General features: G+C 41.2%; 1 protein-coding gene across 1 annotated transcript in view; it reads left to right on the top strand.

The window, feature by feature from the left end:
* The window catches only part of med4 (mediator complex subunit 4), a 40,220-nt gene extending 21,977 nt beyond the window's left edge, over positions 1-18,243 (top strand). The window contains exons 4-7 of the mRNA XM_072260797.1: positions 924-981; positions 1,458-1,544; positions 2,937-3,068; positions 17,288-18,243. Coding sequence (XP_072116898.1) covers positions 924-981; positions 1,458-1,544; positions 2,937-3,068; positions 17,288-17,460 — 450 coding nt within the window. The 3' untranslated portion in view covers positions 17,461-18,243. The remainder of the gene's footprint in view (positions 1-923; positions 982-1,457; positions 1,545-2,936; positions 3,069-17,287) is intronic.
* The last annotated feature ends 1,214 nt before the right edge of the window (positions 18,244-19,457 follow it).

Below are 19,457 nucleotides of genomic sequence, written 5' to 3' on the forward strand. Positions count from 1 at the left end.
TGCCTAAGTGCAACCGACAGGCTAGTGAAGGGAAGGAGTGCCTTACACCTCCTTTAGGAGAGACGTATCTCCACCCTGCCACCCATTTTAGGTTTGGCCAGTTGAAATAATTCTGGTAACCTTAGGGACATTTAGTTGTTGAGCCTACAATGGTTATTAGATTGCCAAATAGGTGTTTTCCAATTTGAATCATTGTCTTTTAAGCTGTAAGTATATAGTGTCATGGCTGGCCGATGGGGTAGTGGCATCAGCGCTAGACTTTGGAGTGAAGACTCCCAAGTTCGAATCCAGCTGGCTCCCTTGCACGCTTTCCATCCGTGCTGGGTTGAGCGTTGAGTGTCAAGCTAGCAGCTCGGCTCGTAAAAATAAGGAAGTCTGCTTTAAAAAAAAAGCCGTCATGATGGCGTCCCAATGGCTCCACTCGGAGTTAAGGTGCTCCTTCTCCTCCTCCTCCTCCTCCCCTCCTCCCCTCCTCCCCTCCTCACAGTGTAGTGTTTTAAAGGCCACGCAAGTGCACATGACTGACACTACTGTAGTTAGAAACTGTTCAACAACAGTCTTCTGTGCCATTTAAGTGGCATAGTATCCCAAAGAAATGAAGACTACTTTCTTGATTTGGTTTTGTTCTTTTAGAAGCGGTTATCCTGATTAACTGATGGCCCAATTAACCATAAACCACTGTATATACTTTTCATTTTTCTTTCTCAGAAATATGTATGAAATCCAAGAAATTATTAAAACTTAATTTCATCATGATTAGATGTCAGTCTTTCCTAAGACTTCAAAACTAACTTCGTCGTAACTTCTTGTAATTCTAGAAAAGATGCATTTAAATCTATATTTTTTGTCAGTACTTGGAAGACATTTGTGGCTTTTATATGAAATATAAAATTTATCCTTTATTCCCTGTCTCCCCACCCAAGGCCGCTGCTGTGTATCAAGCCAAAGAGAAATTAAAATCTATAGAGAAAGCAAGAAAAGGTAGGAAAAATAACCAGAAAATTGTTTAAGTCTTGAATATTGCTACTACACTGCAGAGACAATTAAGCATAGTTCTACAATAGACTTGCTTCATAGAGGAAGATTGTGGATGATAATTAAACTATTGTATGCTTTTAACTATTGCATAACGATACTGATTTTTGACATCAATACAATGGCATTACATTGGTCTTTTAATAGTTCTCACAGCAAATTCCAGACCTCTTGTAGGAGGAATTCTGATGCAAAGTGTTTTGCATGCTTACTGTTGTGCATAACAATTAAAATGCATGACAAAAAGTGTTAAGTAATTATGAAAATTGCTTGATAAAGTACTTGATATTGTATTAACGTAAATAGACATTCACTCCATTTTGTTCTGAAATTTTATGTGAGAAAGCACAAAAGGAAAAGCCTAAATATCAGAATTTGTTTGTGCTGAGTATTTTCATATAATGGTTCTATTTTCTTTGCAGGTGCAATCTCATCCGAAGAGCTTATTAAATATGCTCATAGGATAAGTGCTAGCAATGCAGTAGCAGCACCATTAACATGGGTCCCAGGTAAGAATTAAAACATAATTGGCATAATTATGCCAATAAGATACTATGGTTTTAAAATATTAATACTAATTTCATATTAAATATTCTTAATCACATTGGACTATTGCATGCAATTCTTGTTGTAGGAAGGATGTAGAGGCTTTGGAGATGGTTCAGGATGTTGTCTGGATTTAGAGTGTATTAGCTATAAGGAAAAGTTGGAGATACATGAATTGTTCTCTGAGGAGAGATCTGATAGAAGTTTATAAAATTGAGACATAGATAGGATAGACTGGCAGGATGTTTTTCCCCCAGGATATAAATACTGAATACTACAGAGCATTGCTTTAAGGTGAGAGGGGGAAAGTTTATAACAGGAATGTGTGAGGCAAGTTTTTTTTTAAACTGTGCCTGGAACATACTGCTAGGGATGGTAGTGGAAACAGGTACAATAGTTCAGAGGTCCTTTGGAAAGGCACGTGAACAAGCAGGTAATGCAGGGGTATAGATCATGTGCACACAGAGAAGATGAGTTTAATTTGACATCATGCTTATTTGGGGCTTCTGTGCTGTACTGTTTTATGTTTAATGCAATTATTGTATTTTCCCAAAAACAGCTTTGAATATATGGGTTTCCTATAAAGTGCAAGACATAGGTATTATACATGTACCCCTTCCCTGAGCTGTTATCTGTTCAATCATATTCTGCTGCTCTTCTCCCCATCCCCACCCTGAAGCATACAGTTCTTTAATGTTCAATTATATATCTACTTATTTTGTTAAGCTTTAGTGGATTGATTACCTGACTGGCAGGTCATAGCATAATTTACATATTACTATTTAACTATTTATGTTTCTATAACTATTATTTATGGTGCAACTGTAACGAAAACCAATTTCCCCTGGGATCAATAAAGTATGACTATTCTTTTCATCACTATAATAATAATTTCATTTCATAATCCACCAAGCATTTCCATTAATCCTTTTTGTGATGGCCTTAAATCTTCCTCCTCCTGCCGTGCATTTACTGATTAAATCATTGCTGGAAACAGATTTTGTTATAAAATCTATCATTCAAATGAGATATTTTACGACAAAAAAACTGTTATAAAACCATTTGGCTCTGTTTGGCACTGTTCATTCAAATCTAACATGTTGGGTCATCCTCTATATATTCAGTTAATGTGAGCTAGATGCCTCTGAAAGACCAAAAATTGGAGAATTAATGTGTGACGTTGTGCAGCTTACACAATTTGGATATTAGTAAATGGAACTTTTAATCAGCTGTGTTCTGATTTTTTTAATGAACAAGTGTTGGTAATTTCTTTAGTTACATGTTGAATATTATTAAACAATTAAACAAAAGGCTTTGTATTGTGAATTGTGATTATGATATATGCTTTGGTTTAGGTGATCCACGGAGACCATATCCTACTGATCTGGAAATGAGGAGTGGTCTTCTAGGACAACAAAGTAACCTTTCAACCAACGGAATGAATGGGCATTTACCTGGCGACGCATTGGCTGCAGGCAGATTACCAGGTAAAATCTGACAATACATAGATTATGATTTAAGGGTAGCATAGTAACAGAACATAGTGCTGTTGCTTCATGGCTGCAGTGATCTAGGTTTGATCCTGGCCTTAGGTGCTATCTACAGTGCCTATAAAAAGTGTTCACCTTCCAGATATGGGTGATACAATCAATTGAAATACCTTGACTGCACACAGATCTCTATTTAGCTAATTATGTGATTTCCAGAATGAATTGGCCGCACCAGTGATGATTTGGTGTGTCGTTAAAGGTGGTGGTGGGGGGGGGGGGGAATACTTACGCAATTATTTTGTGTTTTATATTTGTAATTAATTCAGATCACTTTGTAGAGATCTGTTTTCACTTTGATATGGAAGAGTCTTTTTCTGTTGATCAGTGTCAAAAAGTCAAATTAAATCCACTGTGATTCAATGTTGTTCTAAAATAACAAAACATGAAAACTTCCAAGGGGGTTGAATACTTTTTATAATTCTGTATGTGGAACTTGATATTGGTATTGTATTATTATTGTCACAAGTACCGCGATACATAGAATATGAAACAGTACACACTGTTGGTGCCACAATGTTGTGCAACATTTTCACCTACTCTACTATCAATCTAACCTTTCCCTCCCACATAGTCCTCTACTTTCTTTCATCCATGCTAAGCGCCTCTTAAATGTCATTGATGTAGACAGGAGCATATGCAGTACTCCCTTTCTGAAATCAGTGTTGACATAGAGGGAAAGTGTATTGTCATGACATCACGTTACTAAGCTCTCCTTCCTGTATTGCGGCTCATCACTATTTGAGATGCGGCCCATTGTAGTGGTATCTGCAAACCTGTGGATGGGGTTAGAGCAGGATCTGGTCGTGGAGTTACGAGAGTACAGGGAGTAGAGAAGAAGGCTGAGGAAACAACTTTGTCGAGCACCAGTGTATGGACTAACTGTGGCAGAGGAATTGCTGCCTATCCTTACTGACTGCAGTCTGTTGACCAGAAAGTCCAGCATCCAGTTGCAGAGCAAGGCATTAACTCCCACAGTCTGGAGTCTGGTGATGAGGTCACTTGGAATTATAATATCGAAGCAGAGCTGTGGTCAATAAACAATAGGCTGACATAGGTGTCTTTACTGTCCAAGTGCTTCAGAGTTGAGTGTTAGGCCAGGGAATGTACCCGCTGTAGACATGTTTCGGCAATAAGGAAAATGCAGTGTCGAGCTTGTTTGGAAAGTTGGAATTGATATGTACCATGACAGCTTCTCAAAGCACATTATAATGGTAGATGTTAGAGGAACTGGGTGGTAGTCACTAAGGTGTGTCATTTTTTTTTCTTGGGTGCTGGGGTGATAATGGCCTTTTTAAGCAGGAATCTGAAGCAGGGAGAGATTAAAAATATCTGTAAATACCCCTGCCAACTGATCCATACAGGATCTAAGGTCACTGCCAGGAATACTATCTGAGCCTAATGCTTTCCAAGTTCAAGTTTAAGTTCAGTTTACTGTTATTCAACTGTATACATGTATACAGCCAAATGAAACAATGCTCCTCCGGACCAAGGTGCACAACACAGTACGTATAACTCACACACATACACAAAGTACTATTACTACAAATAAATTAACAAATAATAAGGTGCATATACAATATGAGTTTAAGAAGTAAACAGTATAATGCTACTGGCGCTTTATAGAAGATGAGAACAGGGTGGTGGCAGGGAGTTCAGTAATCTTACAGCCTGGTGTGGGGGGGAAGGTGTTTACCATCCTAACAGTTCTAGTCCTAATGCAATGGAACCTCCAACATGATGGTAGGGGAGTCAAAGAGATTGCTGGATGGGTCGGGGGGGAGGTGGATTACTGACAATGCTGAAAGACTTGTAGATGTAGTGTTCCTGGTAAATATCTCTAATGGGTGGAAGAGGGAATCCATCATGATACGATCAAGTTGTCAAATAAATCCGATCTGATCCACTATTATCCCGAGAGTGAAATCTATTGCCCTTACCCAGTTATATGCAGTTCCAGGCCCACAGAAATCTGGTTCAGTCTTAACCACTCAGTTCTAGAACAATTAGTGACAGTTGATCCTGTCAATCCTATTTCTCAGTTAGTTTTCTGTAACCTCTCTCACAAGGTCAACCATTCTTCCAATTCTTCTACTGTCTACCTTGGAGTAATTTTCGGTAGTGAATTAATCTACTAATCATAATGTTTTTTCTACATGGATGGAAACCAAAGTATCCAGGTGAAAATAATGCAGACCCAGCAAAACATGCAAATGCAAATACAAATTTAAACAGAAGGGAACAAGTATGTCAGTACCCACCCTGACAATCTCCAGTGCATCTGAACCTGATCACTGTCATGGGTAAACCTGTGGATCTGTTAAGCTAATCTTATCTGTTATACTAATGCCTGCATACCGGCCTGATTAAACGTCTTAAACCAGTTCAAAGGCAGACAAAGATCTGGCCAGAACGAGTAACCTCCACATTACAGAATAGTTTTGAAAACACAGACTGGAACATGTTCAGGGAGGTGGCTACCTAGGACCATCACATTAACATTGATGAATATGTGAGATCTGTGACTGGCTACATAGAAAAATGCATCGAGAATGTCACTGTTATTAAACACATCACGCCTCACTGTACATACACGGCTCCTCTGTAGAGAGAGTTAGGATCACCAAGTTGTTGGGAGTGCACATAATGGATGATCTCACCTGGTCCCTCAACACCACTTCTTTGGTCAACAAAGCACAGCTGTGTCTCCACTTCCTGAGGAGATTGAGGTGTGCGAGGCTCTCTCTTCCCCCACCCCCTACATTTTGAGAAATTTTTACAAGAGTGTCCTGACCAGCTCCATCTCTATCTGGTATGGGAATTGCAAGGCACCTGAACACGTCTGAACAAAGAATTGTGAGGACTGCTGAGAGGATCATCAGGGTCTCTCTTTCACCCAGCTGGGATATTTATCAGGAGCGCTAGGTATGCAGAGTCCTTTGCATTGTTGGTGATTCCTCCTATCTGTCCAACAATCTTTTTGACCCCCTACCATCAAGCAGGAGGGACCATAGCATTAGGACAAGAACTGTTGGGATGAGAAACAGCTTCCTCTCCCAGGCCCTAAGACAGCTCAACTCCTGCCACCACCCAGGTCTCATTTTATTTGAAGGGTCAGTAGTGGTATACTGTTTACTTTTTAACTTGTATCATAAATGCACCTTATTATTTGTTAATTTATTTGTGGTACTATTACTTTGTGTTGTGTGTGTAAGTTATATGTATATATGTACTGTGTTGTGCATCTTGGTCCAGAGGAATACTGTCTCGTTTACGTGTGTACTGTTGAATGACAATAAACTTGAACCTCAATCATTTTTAAATTCCAAATTTGTTTAATTCTATGTTTTTAAATCCCATCACCTGAATGCTGTGATGTGATTCAAATTCATGATTCAATAGTCCAGTAACTAACAACCACTATACTAGCATGTTGCCTGTCTGCTGTATTGGTGGACAAATAAACTGTCCGTTAAGAATTTGTGTTTTTGTATTATAACGGTAAGAGTATATCAGAAGCAAGATATATCAGCCATCTGAGAGGTGTCGCATCAACAACCTTGTACTCGACATCAGCAAGACCAAAGAACTGATTGTGGACTTCAGAAAGTCTGAGATGAGGGATCACACACCAGTCATCATAGAGGGATCAGAAGTGGAAAGAGTGAGCAATTTCAAGTTCCAGGGTGTCAATATCTCTGAGGATCTAACTTGGACCCAACATATTGATGCAGCTACAAAGACAATAACAGTGGCTGTCTTTCATTTGGAGTCTGAGGAGATTTGGTACGTCACCAAAGACACTCGCAAATTTCTACAGCTGTACAGTGCAGAACATTCTATCTGGTGCATCACCATCTGGAATGGGGTGGGGGGATGGGGGTGTGATTGTACAGGATCAGTGAGAGTTGTAAACTTAGTCAGCTTCACCATGGACACTAGCCTTCGTAGTATCCAGGACATCTTCAAGGAGTGTAGAACAGTATAGCACAGGAAAAAGCTCTTTGGTCCACTATATGTGCTGAACAAGCTAAAAAGCACATCAGAAACACCCAAACACTAACCTCTCCTACCTACACAATGTCCATATCCCTCCATCCGTGTGGCTGTCTAAACATCCCTTAATAGCTTCTGATGTATTTGCCTCTACCATCAAACCAGGCAGCACATTCCAGGCATCCACTACTCGGAATACAAAAAACTTAACCCTCACATTCCCGTTGAACTTGCCCCCTATCGCCTTCGAAGCATGCCTTCTGGTATTAGACATTTCAACCCTGAGAAACAGATGCTCCCTGTCTACTCTATCTATGCCTCTCATAATTTTAAACTTCTATCAGATCTCCCCTCAGCTTCCGACGCTCCAGAGAAAACAACCCAAGTTTATCCAGTCTCACATAATAGCACATGCTCTCTACACTGGGCAGCATCCTAGTGAACCTCTTCTGACCTCTCCAAGCCTTAACATCCTTTCTATAGTGAGGCAACCAGAACTGTATGCAATACTCCAGATTTGGACTAACTAGTGTTCTATAAAGTTGCAACATAAACTCGTGACATTTGAACTCAGTGCCTCGACTAATAAAGGCAGGCATTCCGTAAGCCGCCTTAACCACTTTATTGACCTGTGTCGCCACTTTCAAGGAGCTGTGAACTTGGATCCCAAGATCCCTCTGCTCAGCAACACTGTTAAGGATCTTGCCCTTAACGGTGTACTCTGTTTTTGCATTTGCCCTACCAAGGTGTAACACCTCACATTTTTCTGGGTTAAACTCCATCTGCCATTTCTCTGCCCATATTTGCAACCAATCTATATTGTGAATTATTCTTTGGCAGTCTTCTACGCTATCCACAACTCCACTAATCTAGGTATTGTCTGCAAATTTACTAACCTACCCATCTACATTTGCATCCATTTATATATGTCTCAAACAGCAGAGGTCCCAGCATAGGTCCCCGTGGAACACTACTAATTACAGACCTCCAGTTCAAACAAATTCCTTCAACCACTACCCTCTGTCTTCTATGTGCAAGCTAGTTCTGAATCCAAACAGTTAACTTGTCACATACCTCATACATCTTAATCTTCTTGATTAGCCTCCCATGTGGGACCTTGTCAAACACCATACTAAATTCCATGTAGATAACATCCACTGCCCCACCCTCATCAGTCTCGCTCGTCACCTTGTCAAAAAACTCAATCCAGTTGGTAGGACATAACCTGCCCCATACAAAGCCATGTTGGCTCTCCCTTATTAGGCTATGGGTTTCCAAATGCTCTTGTATCCTTTCCCTCAGAATTTTCTCCACCAATTCCCCTACAACTGACGTGTGACTCTCCAGTCTAAAGTTTCTAGGATTTTCCCTTGTTTCCTTCTTAAATAGAGGTACAATATTAGCCATTCGCCAGTCCTCCGGTTCCTCGCCTATGCCTGGAGAGGACACAAAGGTACTGATTAAAGCCCCAGCAATCTCATCTCTTGCCTCCTTGAATACCCTGGGGTAAATTCTGTCAGGCCCTGGGGACTTGTCCACCTTAATACTCATTAGGAGGCCCAACACTTCCGCCTCCTTCACCTCTAAACGTTCTAATGTATTTATACACTTAGCACTGATGTCCTGGTCCTCTATATCCTTTTCATTGGTAAATACTGAAGCGAAGTACTCATTAAGAACTTCACTTACATTTTCCGCATCGAAGCAAATGTTACCCCCCCCCCCCCAACCAATCCTTGACTGGTCCTACTCCCTCCCTAGTTATCCTCTTGCTCTTGATGTATATATTGAATGCTTTGGGATTCACCTTAATCCTACATTTCAAGCACTTTTCATGGCTCCTCTTGGCTTTCCTAATTCTCTTCTTCAGTTCTCTTCTGGCTTCTTTACACTCCTCATGTGCTTCGTTTGATCCTGACTTCCAAAGCTTTACATATTTTCCCTTTTTCTTCTTAACTAAATTCATCACCTTCCTGGACATCCAAGGTTCTCTTGTCTTTCCATATCCAATCTTCCTTCTAAGAGAAACAAACTTTTCCTGTAACCTGTGCAATTGATCTTTAAGCACCCTGCACGTGTCTGATGTGGACCTGCCAGAAAAAGGGTGTTCCCAATTAACTCTTCTTAGTTTCTGCCTAATGCCCTTGTAATTTGCCCTACTCCAATTTGAAACTCTTCCCCTAAAGACCATACCTATACTCAACTATAGCTATTCTGAAAGTTAAGGAGTTGTGGTCACTGTTCCCCAACAGCTCACCCTCTGGAAGGTTAGTCACCTGCCCAGGCTCATAACCCAACACCAGGTCCACTACAGCCCTTCCTCTTGTTGGGCTGTTTACTGAGTGTCTCCTGAGAGTACAGTTGTGATATTATCCCTGATTAGTAGTGTAAACACTCCCACACACACACTTTTACCACCACCTCTATCTTTTCTAAAACTTCAAAATCCTGGTACATTAATCATCCATTCCTGTCCTCCTCTCAACCAAGTTTCAGTAATGGCCATAACGTCATTGTTCCATGTACTGATCCATGCTCTAAGTTCATCACCCTTACCCATAATTCAGGCTTCGGCAAGGTAAGTGGGTAGGTGGACTTCATTTTTGGTTTTTCTTTGCATTTTTTTTGAGGAATAGAGAACATGTCGGTAGGGTTAGTGTTTTGCTCTGGGAATCTTCCAGGCTCCCAGGTGGCCACATCTGCGCCAGATGACCGAGGTGCAGCTCCTGAGAGACATTGTTAGGGATCTGGAGCTGCGGCTCGATGACCTACATCTTACTGGGGAGAGTGAACAACAGATAGGAGCTACAGGGAGTTAGTCACTCCAAGGCTGCAGGAGGTAGATAAGTGGGTGACGGTCAGGGAAGGGATTCCATAGTGAGGGGAACTCAGACAGGAGGTTCTGTCAGCCTGATAAAGATACCCACATGGTGTGTTGCCTCCCAGGTGCCAGGGTACGGGATGTCTCGGATTGGGTGCAGAGTATTTTGAAGGGACAGGGTGAACAGCCAGAAGTCTTGGTACACGTTGGTACCAATGACATAGGTAGAAAAAGGGAGGAAGTCCTGAAGAGAGAATTCAGGAAGTTGGGTAGGAAGCTGAAAAGCAGGACCTCTAGGGTAGTAATCTCAGGATTGCTGCCTGTGCTACGTGCTAGCGAGTGCAAGAGTAGCATGATCAGGCATATTAATGTGTGGCTGAGAGACTGGTGTAGGGGGCAGGGCTTCAGGTTCCTGGATCATTGGGGCCTCTTCTGGGGGAGGTATGACCTGTATAAAAAGGATGGGTTATACCTGAACCCAAAGGGGTCCAATATGCTAGCGGGCATATTTAATAGAGCTGTTAGGGAGGGTTTAACCTAATTTGGCAGGGGGATGGAAACCGGAGTGATAGGGCTGAGGAAGGGGAAAACAGAAATAAATCAAAGATAGCATGCAACAGAGATTATAGAAAGAACAGGCAGAAGATGAGGCTTAATCACAGCCAGTGGCATGAGTTACAGGGCAATAGAGGCGTGGTGCAGTTAAAACCGAAAGCAACAAATACTGGACTGAAAGTGTTATATTTGAATGCACGCTGCACGAGAAATAAAATGGATGATCTTGAAATTCAGCTACAGATTGGCAAATATGATGTTGTGGCCATCTCTGAAACTTGGCTAAAGGATGGCTGCCATTGGGAGATGAACATCCAAGGATATATGGTGTATCAGAAAGATAGGTTAGGGTTCCGGTGACATCATCGTTCAGAATGGCAGCTTAAATGAACAGCTGCTCCGGAAAAACATATATTTTGCCCCGTTAATCGATCAAATATAAGATCTTTCGAAAATATCTGAATTGATAAGGGGGGCAAGAATGGGGAGAAAGAATGGAGATAAAAAAAAGCACCACTGTGGAGCCTATGGAAGAGAGAGGTACAGCACGCGGCTCTCCTACACGTGCACACGGTGGTGAAGCTGACACTGGGCCTCGTTCAGGCGAAGCGGCAAATATGATCAGGATTCTGGAAGAGATAAGGGAAGTCTAAAAAGATATAAAGCAGCAACTCAATGATATAAAGTCAGAGCTCGCCAACGTCAATCAGAAAATGGTGGTGGCAGAGACTTGAATTGAGAAGATGGAAGATCACATACAAAATGTGGAACAGCTACTAAGTAAGACGATAAAAATATTAAATCAACGGGAAAGTAAACTGCTTGACCAGGAGGGAAGATCGCGATGGAAAAACATCAGGATTTATAATGTTCCCGAAGGAGCTGAGGGATTGTCGATGATGGACTTTGCTGCGGGAAGCGCTGGAGATTCCTCAGACTACGGAGATTGAAATTTAAAGGCCGCACCGTTTGCTTGTCCAGTGGCCTCCCAGAGACAGAGAAGATAAACTGCGCTCCATTGTACTTAGATTCCTTCGATTCAAGAGCAAGGCGGAGATTCTGTGAAGGGCCTGGGTTAAGAAGAGGGTGTTTTGGAACGGGAAGTTAATATACTTCGATCATGGTTACTCCCCAGCAGTCCTACAGAAACAGAAGGAATATTCTGAAGTCAAAAGAATATTAAAGCAAGAAAAGATTAAATTCCAAACCCCGTACCCTGCTAAACTGAGGGTATTTTACCAAGAAGGGATACGACTATATCAGACAGTGGAAGAGGTGACTACAGACATGAAGAACAGAGGACTGCCCATTAGCTTGGTCAAACCAAGGGAAACTCTGGCTGAGCAGTTATCTCGAGCTGCTTGGGAAATAGTAAGAGAAGCTGGAAAGCAGGGGACGGGAACAGGACGAGAGAAGTATTTTAAGAAAAGACTGTCAGTTCTCCAAGGGCAGCCCTCACCTCCTCCAGAAGAGCCATAAGGTTTGGCTAACTTTAAGTGCTGATAAACTAAACGGAAGCAAAAATAGATGGTGATATACCTATCTCGAGAAATACATGTTATAATGTGGATTTTATATTACTCAATTTTTTAAAAAATCATTTATTCATTCCTTTTTCCCCACCTAAGTGAGAATATATACATGGGAGGAATACACAGGGAAATCATTTCTGTGTAATGGACGTAGTTTTTTTTACTTACTTTTATAGGTACTGCAGCGGGGGCCCTCAACCTACAGGTAGGAGGGACTATCCCCCACGGCTTGACTTTTCTTCTAGCCCAACCCAGGGTCATCGAGAGACCCCAGCCTTGGAACCACACCTTCCTGACCTTTCTTTTTATTATTCACTTTTCTTGGTTCTTATTGTTCAGGGAGTAGATCGATTAAGTTATATTCTGCAAATTTCAATGATATACTAACAGATAAATACACTTAGAGAGTAAGAGCATATATTTTGGGTATATACTTCAAGAATGGTTGAAAAGAGATAAATATAAATATTTAATGAATGTATTGCTGGTGGCTGGTAAAAAGACCCTTACCAGGAAATGGTTATCACAGGAGAGCCCAACTTTAAATGTATGGATGGAAATTACAATGGACATTTACAAAATGGAGAAGATAACATCTGTTAATCATAAGTTGGAACAATTTTATTCATACTGGAAAAAATGGTTTAACTACATAATATCTCATAGGCCTGATTTTATTCTCACAATCAATGAGTATCTTGTTAAAAAAATCACTTCCTACTCTGTACATAGTTTTCTTCTTTTGATTTTTCTTTCTTTCCTCTTCTTTCTATAAGAGTATACTTCAGATAAATATTATGTGGAGATTTGTGACAAATATGATTATATGATATGTATGTACAGTGTCTGAAATACATCTTATGGAAATGTTTGTTTGATGATGAAGTTCAATAAAAAATAAATTACCAAAAAAAAAGAAAGATCGGTTAGTAGGCAGAGGGGGTGATGTGGCTCTGTGTATAAGAAATAATAGTAAATCATTAGAAAGAGATGACATAGGATTGGAAGGTGTAGAGTCTCTATGGGTTGAGTTAAGAAATGGCAAGGGTAGAAGGACCCTAATGGCAGTTGTACACAGGCCTCCAAACAGCAGCTGGGATGTGGATTATAAATTACAACAGAATATAGAAAAGGCATGTCAGAAAGGCAAGGTCATGATAGTCATTGGAGATTTTAACATGAAAGTGGATTGGGAAAACCAGGTCAGTACTGGACCTCGAGAGAATTTGTAGAATGCCTAAGGGATGGCTTTTTAGACAGCTTGTTGTTGAGCCCACTAGGGGATCAGCTGTGCTGGATTAAGTTTTGTGCGGAGGTGATAAGAGTGCTTAAGGTTAAGGAATACTTAGGGAACAGTGATCATCACAATATGATCAAGTTCACATTGAAATTTGAGAGGGAAAAAATAAAATCCAATGAGTCGGTATTTCAGTGGAATAAAGGAAATTACAATGGAATGAGAGGGGAACTGGCCAAAGTTGACTGGAAAGGGATATTTGTAGGAAGGACAGCAGAGCAGCAATGGCTGAATTTCTGCAAGAAATGAGGGCAGTGCAAGACAGATATATTCCAAATAAGAAGAAATTTTCAAAGGGAAGAAGGACATCACCATGGCTGACAAGTGAAGTCAGAGCCAAGGTAAAAGCAAAGGAAAGGGCATACAAGGAAGCCAAAGCTAGTGGGAAGATAGAGGATTGAGAAGCTTTTAAAAACTTGCAGGAGGAAACTAAGAAGGTTATTAGGAAGGAAAAGATGAATTATGAAAGGAATCTGGCGACTAATATCAAAAAAGATACTCTAAAAGCTTTTTTAAGTATATAGAGGGTAAAAAAGAGTTGAGGGTAGATGTAGGACCAATACAAAATGATGCTGGAGATATTGTAATGAGAGATGCAGAGATGGCAGAAGAACTGAATACGTGTTTTGCATCAGTCTTCACAGTGGAAGACGTCTGCAGTATACCGGACATTGGGTTCTGAAGGAAGTAGTTGGAGAGATTGTGGAGGCATTAATGATTATCTTTCAAGAATTGATAGATTCTGGCATAGTCCCGGATGACTGGAAAATTGCAAATGTTACTCTGCTATTTAAGGATGGGAGGCAGCAGAAAGGAAACTATAGACCTGTTAGCCTGACATCAGTGGTTGGGAAGTTGTTGGAATCAATTGTTAGAGATGAGATTACGGAGTACCTGGAGGCACATGACAAGATAGGCAAAAGCAAGCATGGTTTCCTGAAAGGAAAATCCTGCCTGACAATCCTACTGCAATTCTTTGAGGAAATTACAAGCAGGGTAGACAAAGGAGATGCAGTAGACATGGTGTACCTGGATTTTCAGAAGGCCTTTGACAAGGTGCCGCACATGAGGCTGCTTAGCAAGATAAGAGTCTGTGGAATTACAGAGAAGTTACTAGCATGGGTGGAGCGTTGGCTGGTCGGCAGAAAACAGAGAGTAGGAGTAAAGGGATCCTATTCAGGCTGGCTGCTGGTTACCTGTGGAGTTCCATTGGGGTCGGTGTTGGGACTGCTGCTTTTTATGATGTTTGTCAATGATTTGGACGGTATTAATGGATTTGTGGCTAAATTTGCCGATGATACAAAGATAGGTGGAGGAGCGGGTAGTGTTGAGGAAACAGAGAGCCTGCAGAGAGACTTAGTTTAGGGGAATGGGCAAAGAAGTGGCAAATGAAATACAATATTGGAAATTGTATGGTCATTCACTTTGGTGAAAGAAATAGACAGGCAGACTATTATTTAGATGGGGAGAGAATTCAAAATGCAGAGATGCAAAGGGACTTGGGAGTCCTTGTGCAAGATACCCTAAAGGTTAACTTCCAAGTTTTGTCGGTTGTGAAGAAGGCGAATGCAATGTTGACATTCATTTCTAGAGGTATAGAATATAAGAGCAGGGATGTGATGTTGTGGCTCTGTAATGCACTCGTGAGACCACACTTGGAGCATTGTGTGCAGTTTTGGGCTCCTTATTTTAGAAAGGATATACTGACATTGGAGAGGGTTCAGAGAAGATTCACAAGAATGATTCCAGGAATGAAAGGATTACCATATGAGGAATGTCTGGGAGCTCTTGGGCTGTATTCCCTGTTCAGAAAGAATGAGGGGGGATCTCATAGAAACATTCTGAATGTTAAAAGGCCTGAACAGATTAGATATGGCAAAGTTATTTCCCATGGTAGGGGATTCTAGGACAAGACAGCACGACTTCAAGATTGAAGGAAGTACATTTAGAACTGAGATGTGGAGAAATTACTTTAGTCAGAGGGTGGTAAATCTGTGGAATTTGTTGCCACAAGTGGCTGTGGAGGCCAAGTCATTGGGTGTATTTAAGGCAGAGGTAAGTTCTTGATTAGCCAGGGCATCAAGGGTATGGGGTGAAGGCAGGGGAGTGGGGATGACTGGAAGAATTGGATGGTCGAACAGACTTGATGGGCTGAATGGCCTACCTCTGCCTCTATATCTTTTGGTCTTGTAATACTCCTAGCATTAAAATATACACATTTCAAACTGTCCTATCCATCTTACCTGTTATTTTGATTTTTCCTTTCACTGTTTTCCCTGACATCTCCCTTCTGGTCTGATCTGGTGCTCTGGTTCCTAGCCCCCTGCAAAACTAGTTTAAACCCTCGCGAGTAGCATCAGCAAACCTGCCAGTCAGGATATTGGTTTCACTCTAGTTCAGGTGCATCCCATCCCTCTTGAATAGGTCACCCCTTTTCCAGAAACTGTTCCAATGATCTCAGAACTTGAAAACCTGTCCCCTGCACCATCTCCTCAGCCACTCATTCTTCCGTGTTATCACCCACATTCCGACCCGTACTAACCTGTGGCACTGGAAGTAATCCGAAGATTACTATCTTGGAGGTCCTTCTCTTCAGCCTTTTTCCTATCTCTATATACTCACTGCATAGGACCTTTTCCCCTTTTCTGCCCATGTTATTGGTGTCAATATGCACCATCACCTCTTGACAATTCACCCTGTCCCTTGAGAATATCCTGCAGCTGTTCCGATACATCCTGGACCCTAGCAGCCAGGAGACAACGCGCCATTCTGGTGTCTCTTTTGGGCTATAGTATCTCTTTTTTGTCCCCTTAACTACCACACTGCCTAACTTTATCCTTCCCTATTGAATTTCAGAGCTGGCCACAGTGCCACAAGCCTGCTGGCTGCTGCTGTTGTGTCCCGAAGGGTCATTCCCCCCTCCAGCAGTATCCAAAGAGTTATACTTGTTGCTGAGGGGAATGGCCACAGGAGAACCCTGAAATGGCTTGTCTCTCCTGGTGGTCATCCATCTACTATCCGAAACCTCTACTCTGGTTGTGACCATCTCTTCAAAAGTCCCATCTACAGTATCTTCAGCCTCCCAAATGATCCTGAGTACATCCAACTCCAACTCCAACTCCAACTCTTTGACCTGGTCAGTCAGGTGTTGAAGTTGGGTGCACATCCCATGGGTGTAGTCTTCAGGGAAACCATCAGGTACCCTGAATTCCCAGGGTACAGGAGGAGCATTCCATCCTGACTACTCTGTACTAAAACAAAGGCTTGCCTCTTTTTATCAGTGCCTCTGCCTGTTCATGTCAAAGCCTTCCCACTCTTTCACTGGCACACTCCAACAATGGCCGCTCTGCTTGACCCCTTCTTCCTTTCATTTGCAGCTGAGTTTAGGCTCTAACGCTGGCACTTACCATGCCTGCACAGCCAAAAGGCCTCAAAAGGGCAGTGTCCATCATTAAGGACTTCCGTCCCCCAGGTCATGCCTTGTTCTCAGTGCTACCATCAGGAAGGAGGTACAGAAGCCTGAAGGCGCACACTCAACAATTCAGGAACAGCTTCCTCCCCTCAGCAATCTGGTTTCTGAATGGACATTGAATCCATGAACACTACCTCAATACTCTTTATTTCTATTTTTGCACTAATTAAAAAATATATATATTGTAGTGATAATACAATTTAATATATACTTACTATAATTCAGATTTTTCTATATGTACTATACTGCTATTGCAAACGACAAATTTCACAACATATGCAGGTGATGTTAAATCTGATTCTGAGAATGGGATAATTTATGCAGTAAAAAAACCAATGTAGTAAATGAACCTTTATGCAGCTTTTGTCTTTGTTCCAGATGGAGCAAGTGTTTGGTAAACAAAGCTTTTGGTACTTTCATCTGTTCCAAAGTCTGTCTTTGGCACCAATTTTGGATAAAATGTGTTTAAAATATTATGTATTTCAGATGTACTTGCACCTCAATACCCATGGCAATCAAATGACATGCCCCTCAATCTATTGCCTCCAAATCACAGCAATGATTTTATGTTGGAACCTCCTGGTCATAACAAAGAGAACGAAGATGATGTGGAAGTTATGTCAACAGATTCTTCAAGTAGCAGTAGTGACTCTGACTGAAGGCAGTATGCCCCGTCGTTCAAAACAACATTTTTGCTGTTCCTTCCTATTTGATATTGTTGATGCAGAATTGATATGAACATATTTATATTTTGATAACCTTTGTTGTGAGATGGATAAAATTCTGTACATGTGTGAAGTGATGCTTAAAGACACGTCTTCTGCAGAATTTAACTTGTTATCCAGTTATTTTTGATTGTAGAAGATAGTAAGAACACTATAAAGTAAAATGTCCTGGATCAATTTATTCTGTAGACTTTCAAACCCTGAAATAAAGAGCTAAATTGCTCTGCTATATGTTAGTTACAGCATTTTCTCTAGAAAAGGTGGAAATAAGTGGTTTATCCTACAATAAAATTCTAAAAATTCAAAACTTCAGAAGTTTATAATGTAACATAATGCAGAAAAGAGAATTGAAAAAAGAAAGTGAAAATAGCAACTATTGCAGCTTTTACCTGCTATGTTAGTGAGAATTAAATACATTCTCATAAACCAGTTAAGCTGTGACAAAAAAGGAAGCCACAACCCTAAAGTCTAAAAATTACACTATTACAGGAGTAACTTAGCAACTATGTTAGAACTGGTTTCCCAAAATGTGACAATTTCATTTTCCTTTCTCCCTCTCAAACGTTTGACATCTCTTGTCTCTTAGTCCAGACTCTTTTTATAAGGACAATTAGACTGATTAGTTCACTGTGATATTACAATACATTTTCCACAATAAAAAAATTGTTTGTACAAAATATTGTTTGAAATGTATATTTTGTGATTAAGTATGTTTTCTATATTGTAAATAAATACTGTCTTTTACACACATAATATTCATGGTTTTACTTATGGGGATATTTTTTTAACTGATCTTCCATACTTAAGAGTCTTCCCAAACTTCTAAGAAGCCTGCAAAATCATAATGCCTCAATGGGAACCAAAGGTTCAAGGAACTAGACCATGGCATGAATAAGGTTGGGAACCCCTGATGGGAACCAAATGATACTCTCCACACTTGAATGATTACCACCACAATCAGATATGTGAGTGCGGTAGTCATATCCCTGCTCCACCGATGACAGTTCACAAACGCCATTGTTGGTTTCAGGAAGAGAGTGACGTGCTTGAGTGGTATTTTAATGCTCGAACAGGAGAGAAAACTGCTTAAGTATGCCTCCCTATCCATGGGAAACAGCTGGCTGCTCACACAGAGAAGCCCTTCACTCAGAATTGTGAGCTGCTTTCAAATATGTGTGATCTATGGCTCCTTGTTACTCAAAGAGGCCATAGATCTGCGCATGAGAGGAACTTCTCTGCTCAATGGAAACATCAAGCTTTTCCTTAGCATCTCTCTCTATTCTGGGAGCTTTGAGAGCTACATTAGCATAGTAGCTAGTGCAACACTATTACAGTTTGGGGTGCTGGAGTTCAATTCTGAGGTCATCTTCAAGGAGTCTGTACATCCTCCCCATCGAATGTGTGTGTTTCCTCCTTGTGCTCTCGTTTCCTCCCACGGTCTACAGAGGTATCAAAAGAGTAACTGATCATTATAAACTGTCCAGTAGGCTAGGGTTAAACTGAGGGTTGCTGGGCTGTGTGGCCTATTCCACTCTTTATCTCTAAATAAAATAATAATATAAAATTACAGAGCATATCTCCAACAGGATCAGGCTGAGACCGCATAGAAACAGGGATCGGCGGGAAGATGGTGACGTGACGCAGCTTGCAGCGGCCACTCCGGTGGTGATGTCTGTTATTTGTCAAGTCGGGTGCCATGCACAATTCTGATTTGATGGAGACGGACGTAAGAGCACGGAGGAACATCTAGTGAAACTTCTGAAATGCCTGCTTTGCTGCTACTGTGTGATTCAGAATCTCTGGAGGAGAAGGCCCCGAGTCCTCGGCTTTGCTTGTTGCTTGGCGGCCGGGGCAGGGTCGAAGCGCTCGGAGAGGCTGTGTCAGAGGGGCTGGTCGGAAGCTTGAAGTTTTTGGACTGACTCAGAGTCCAC

This window comes from Mobula birostris, chromosome 6 (genome assembly GCF_030028105.1).
Source record: "Mobula birostris isolate sMobBir1 chromosome 6, sMobBir1.hap1, whole genome shotgun sequence".
Taxonomy (NCBI): Eukaryota; Metazoa; Chordata; class Chondrichthyes; order Myliobatiformes; family Myliobatidae; genus Mobula; species Mobula birostris.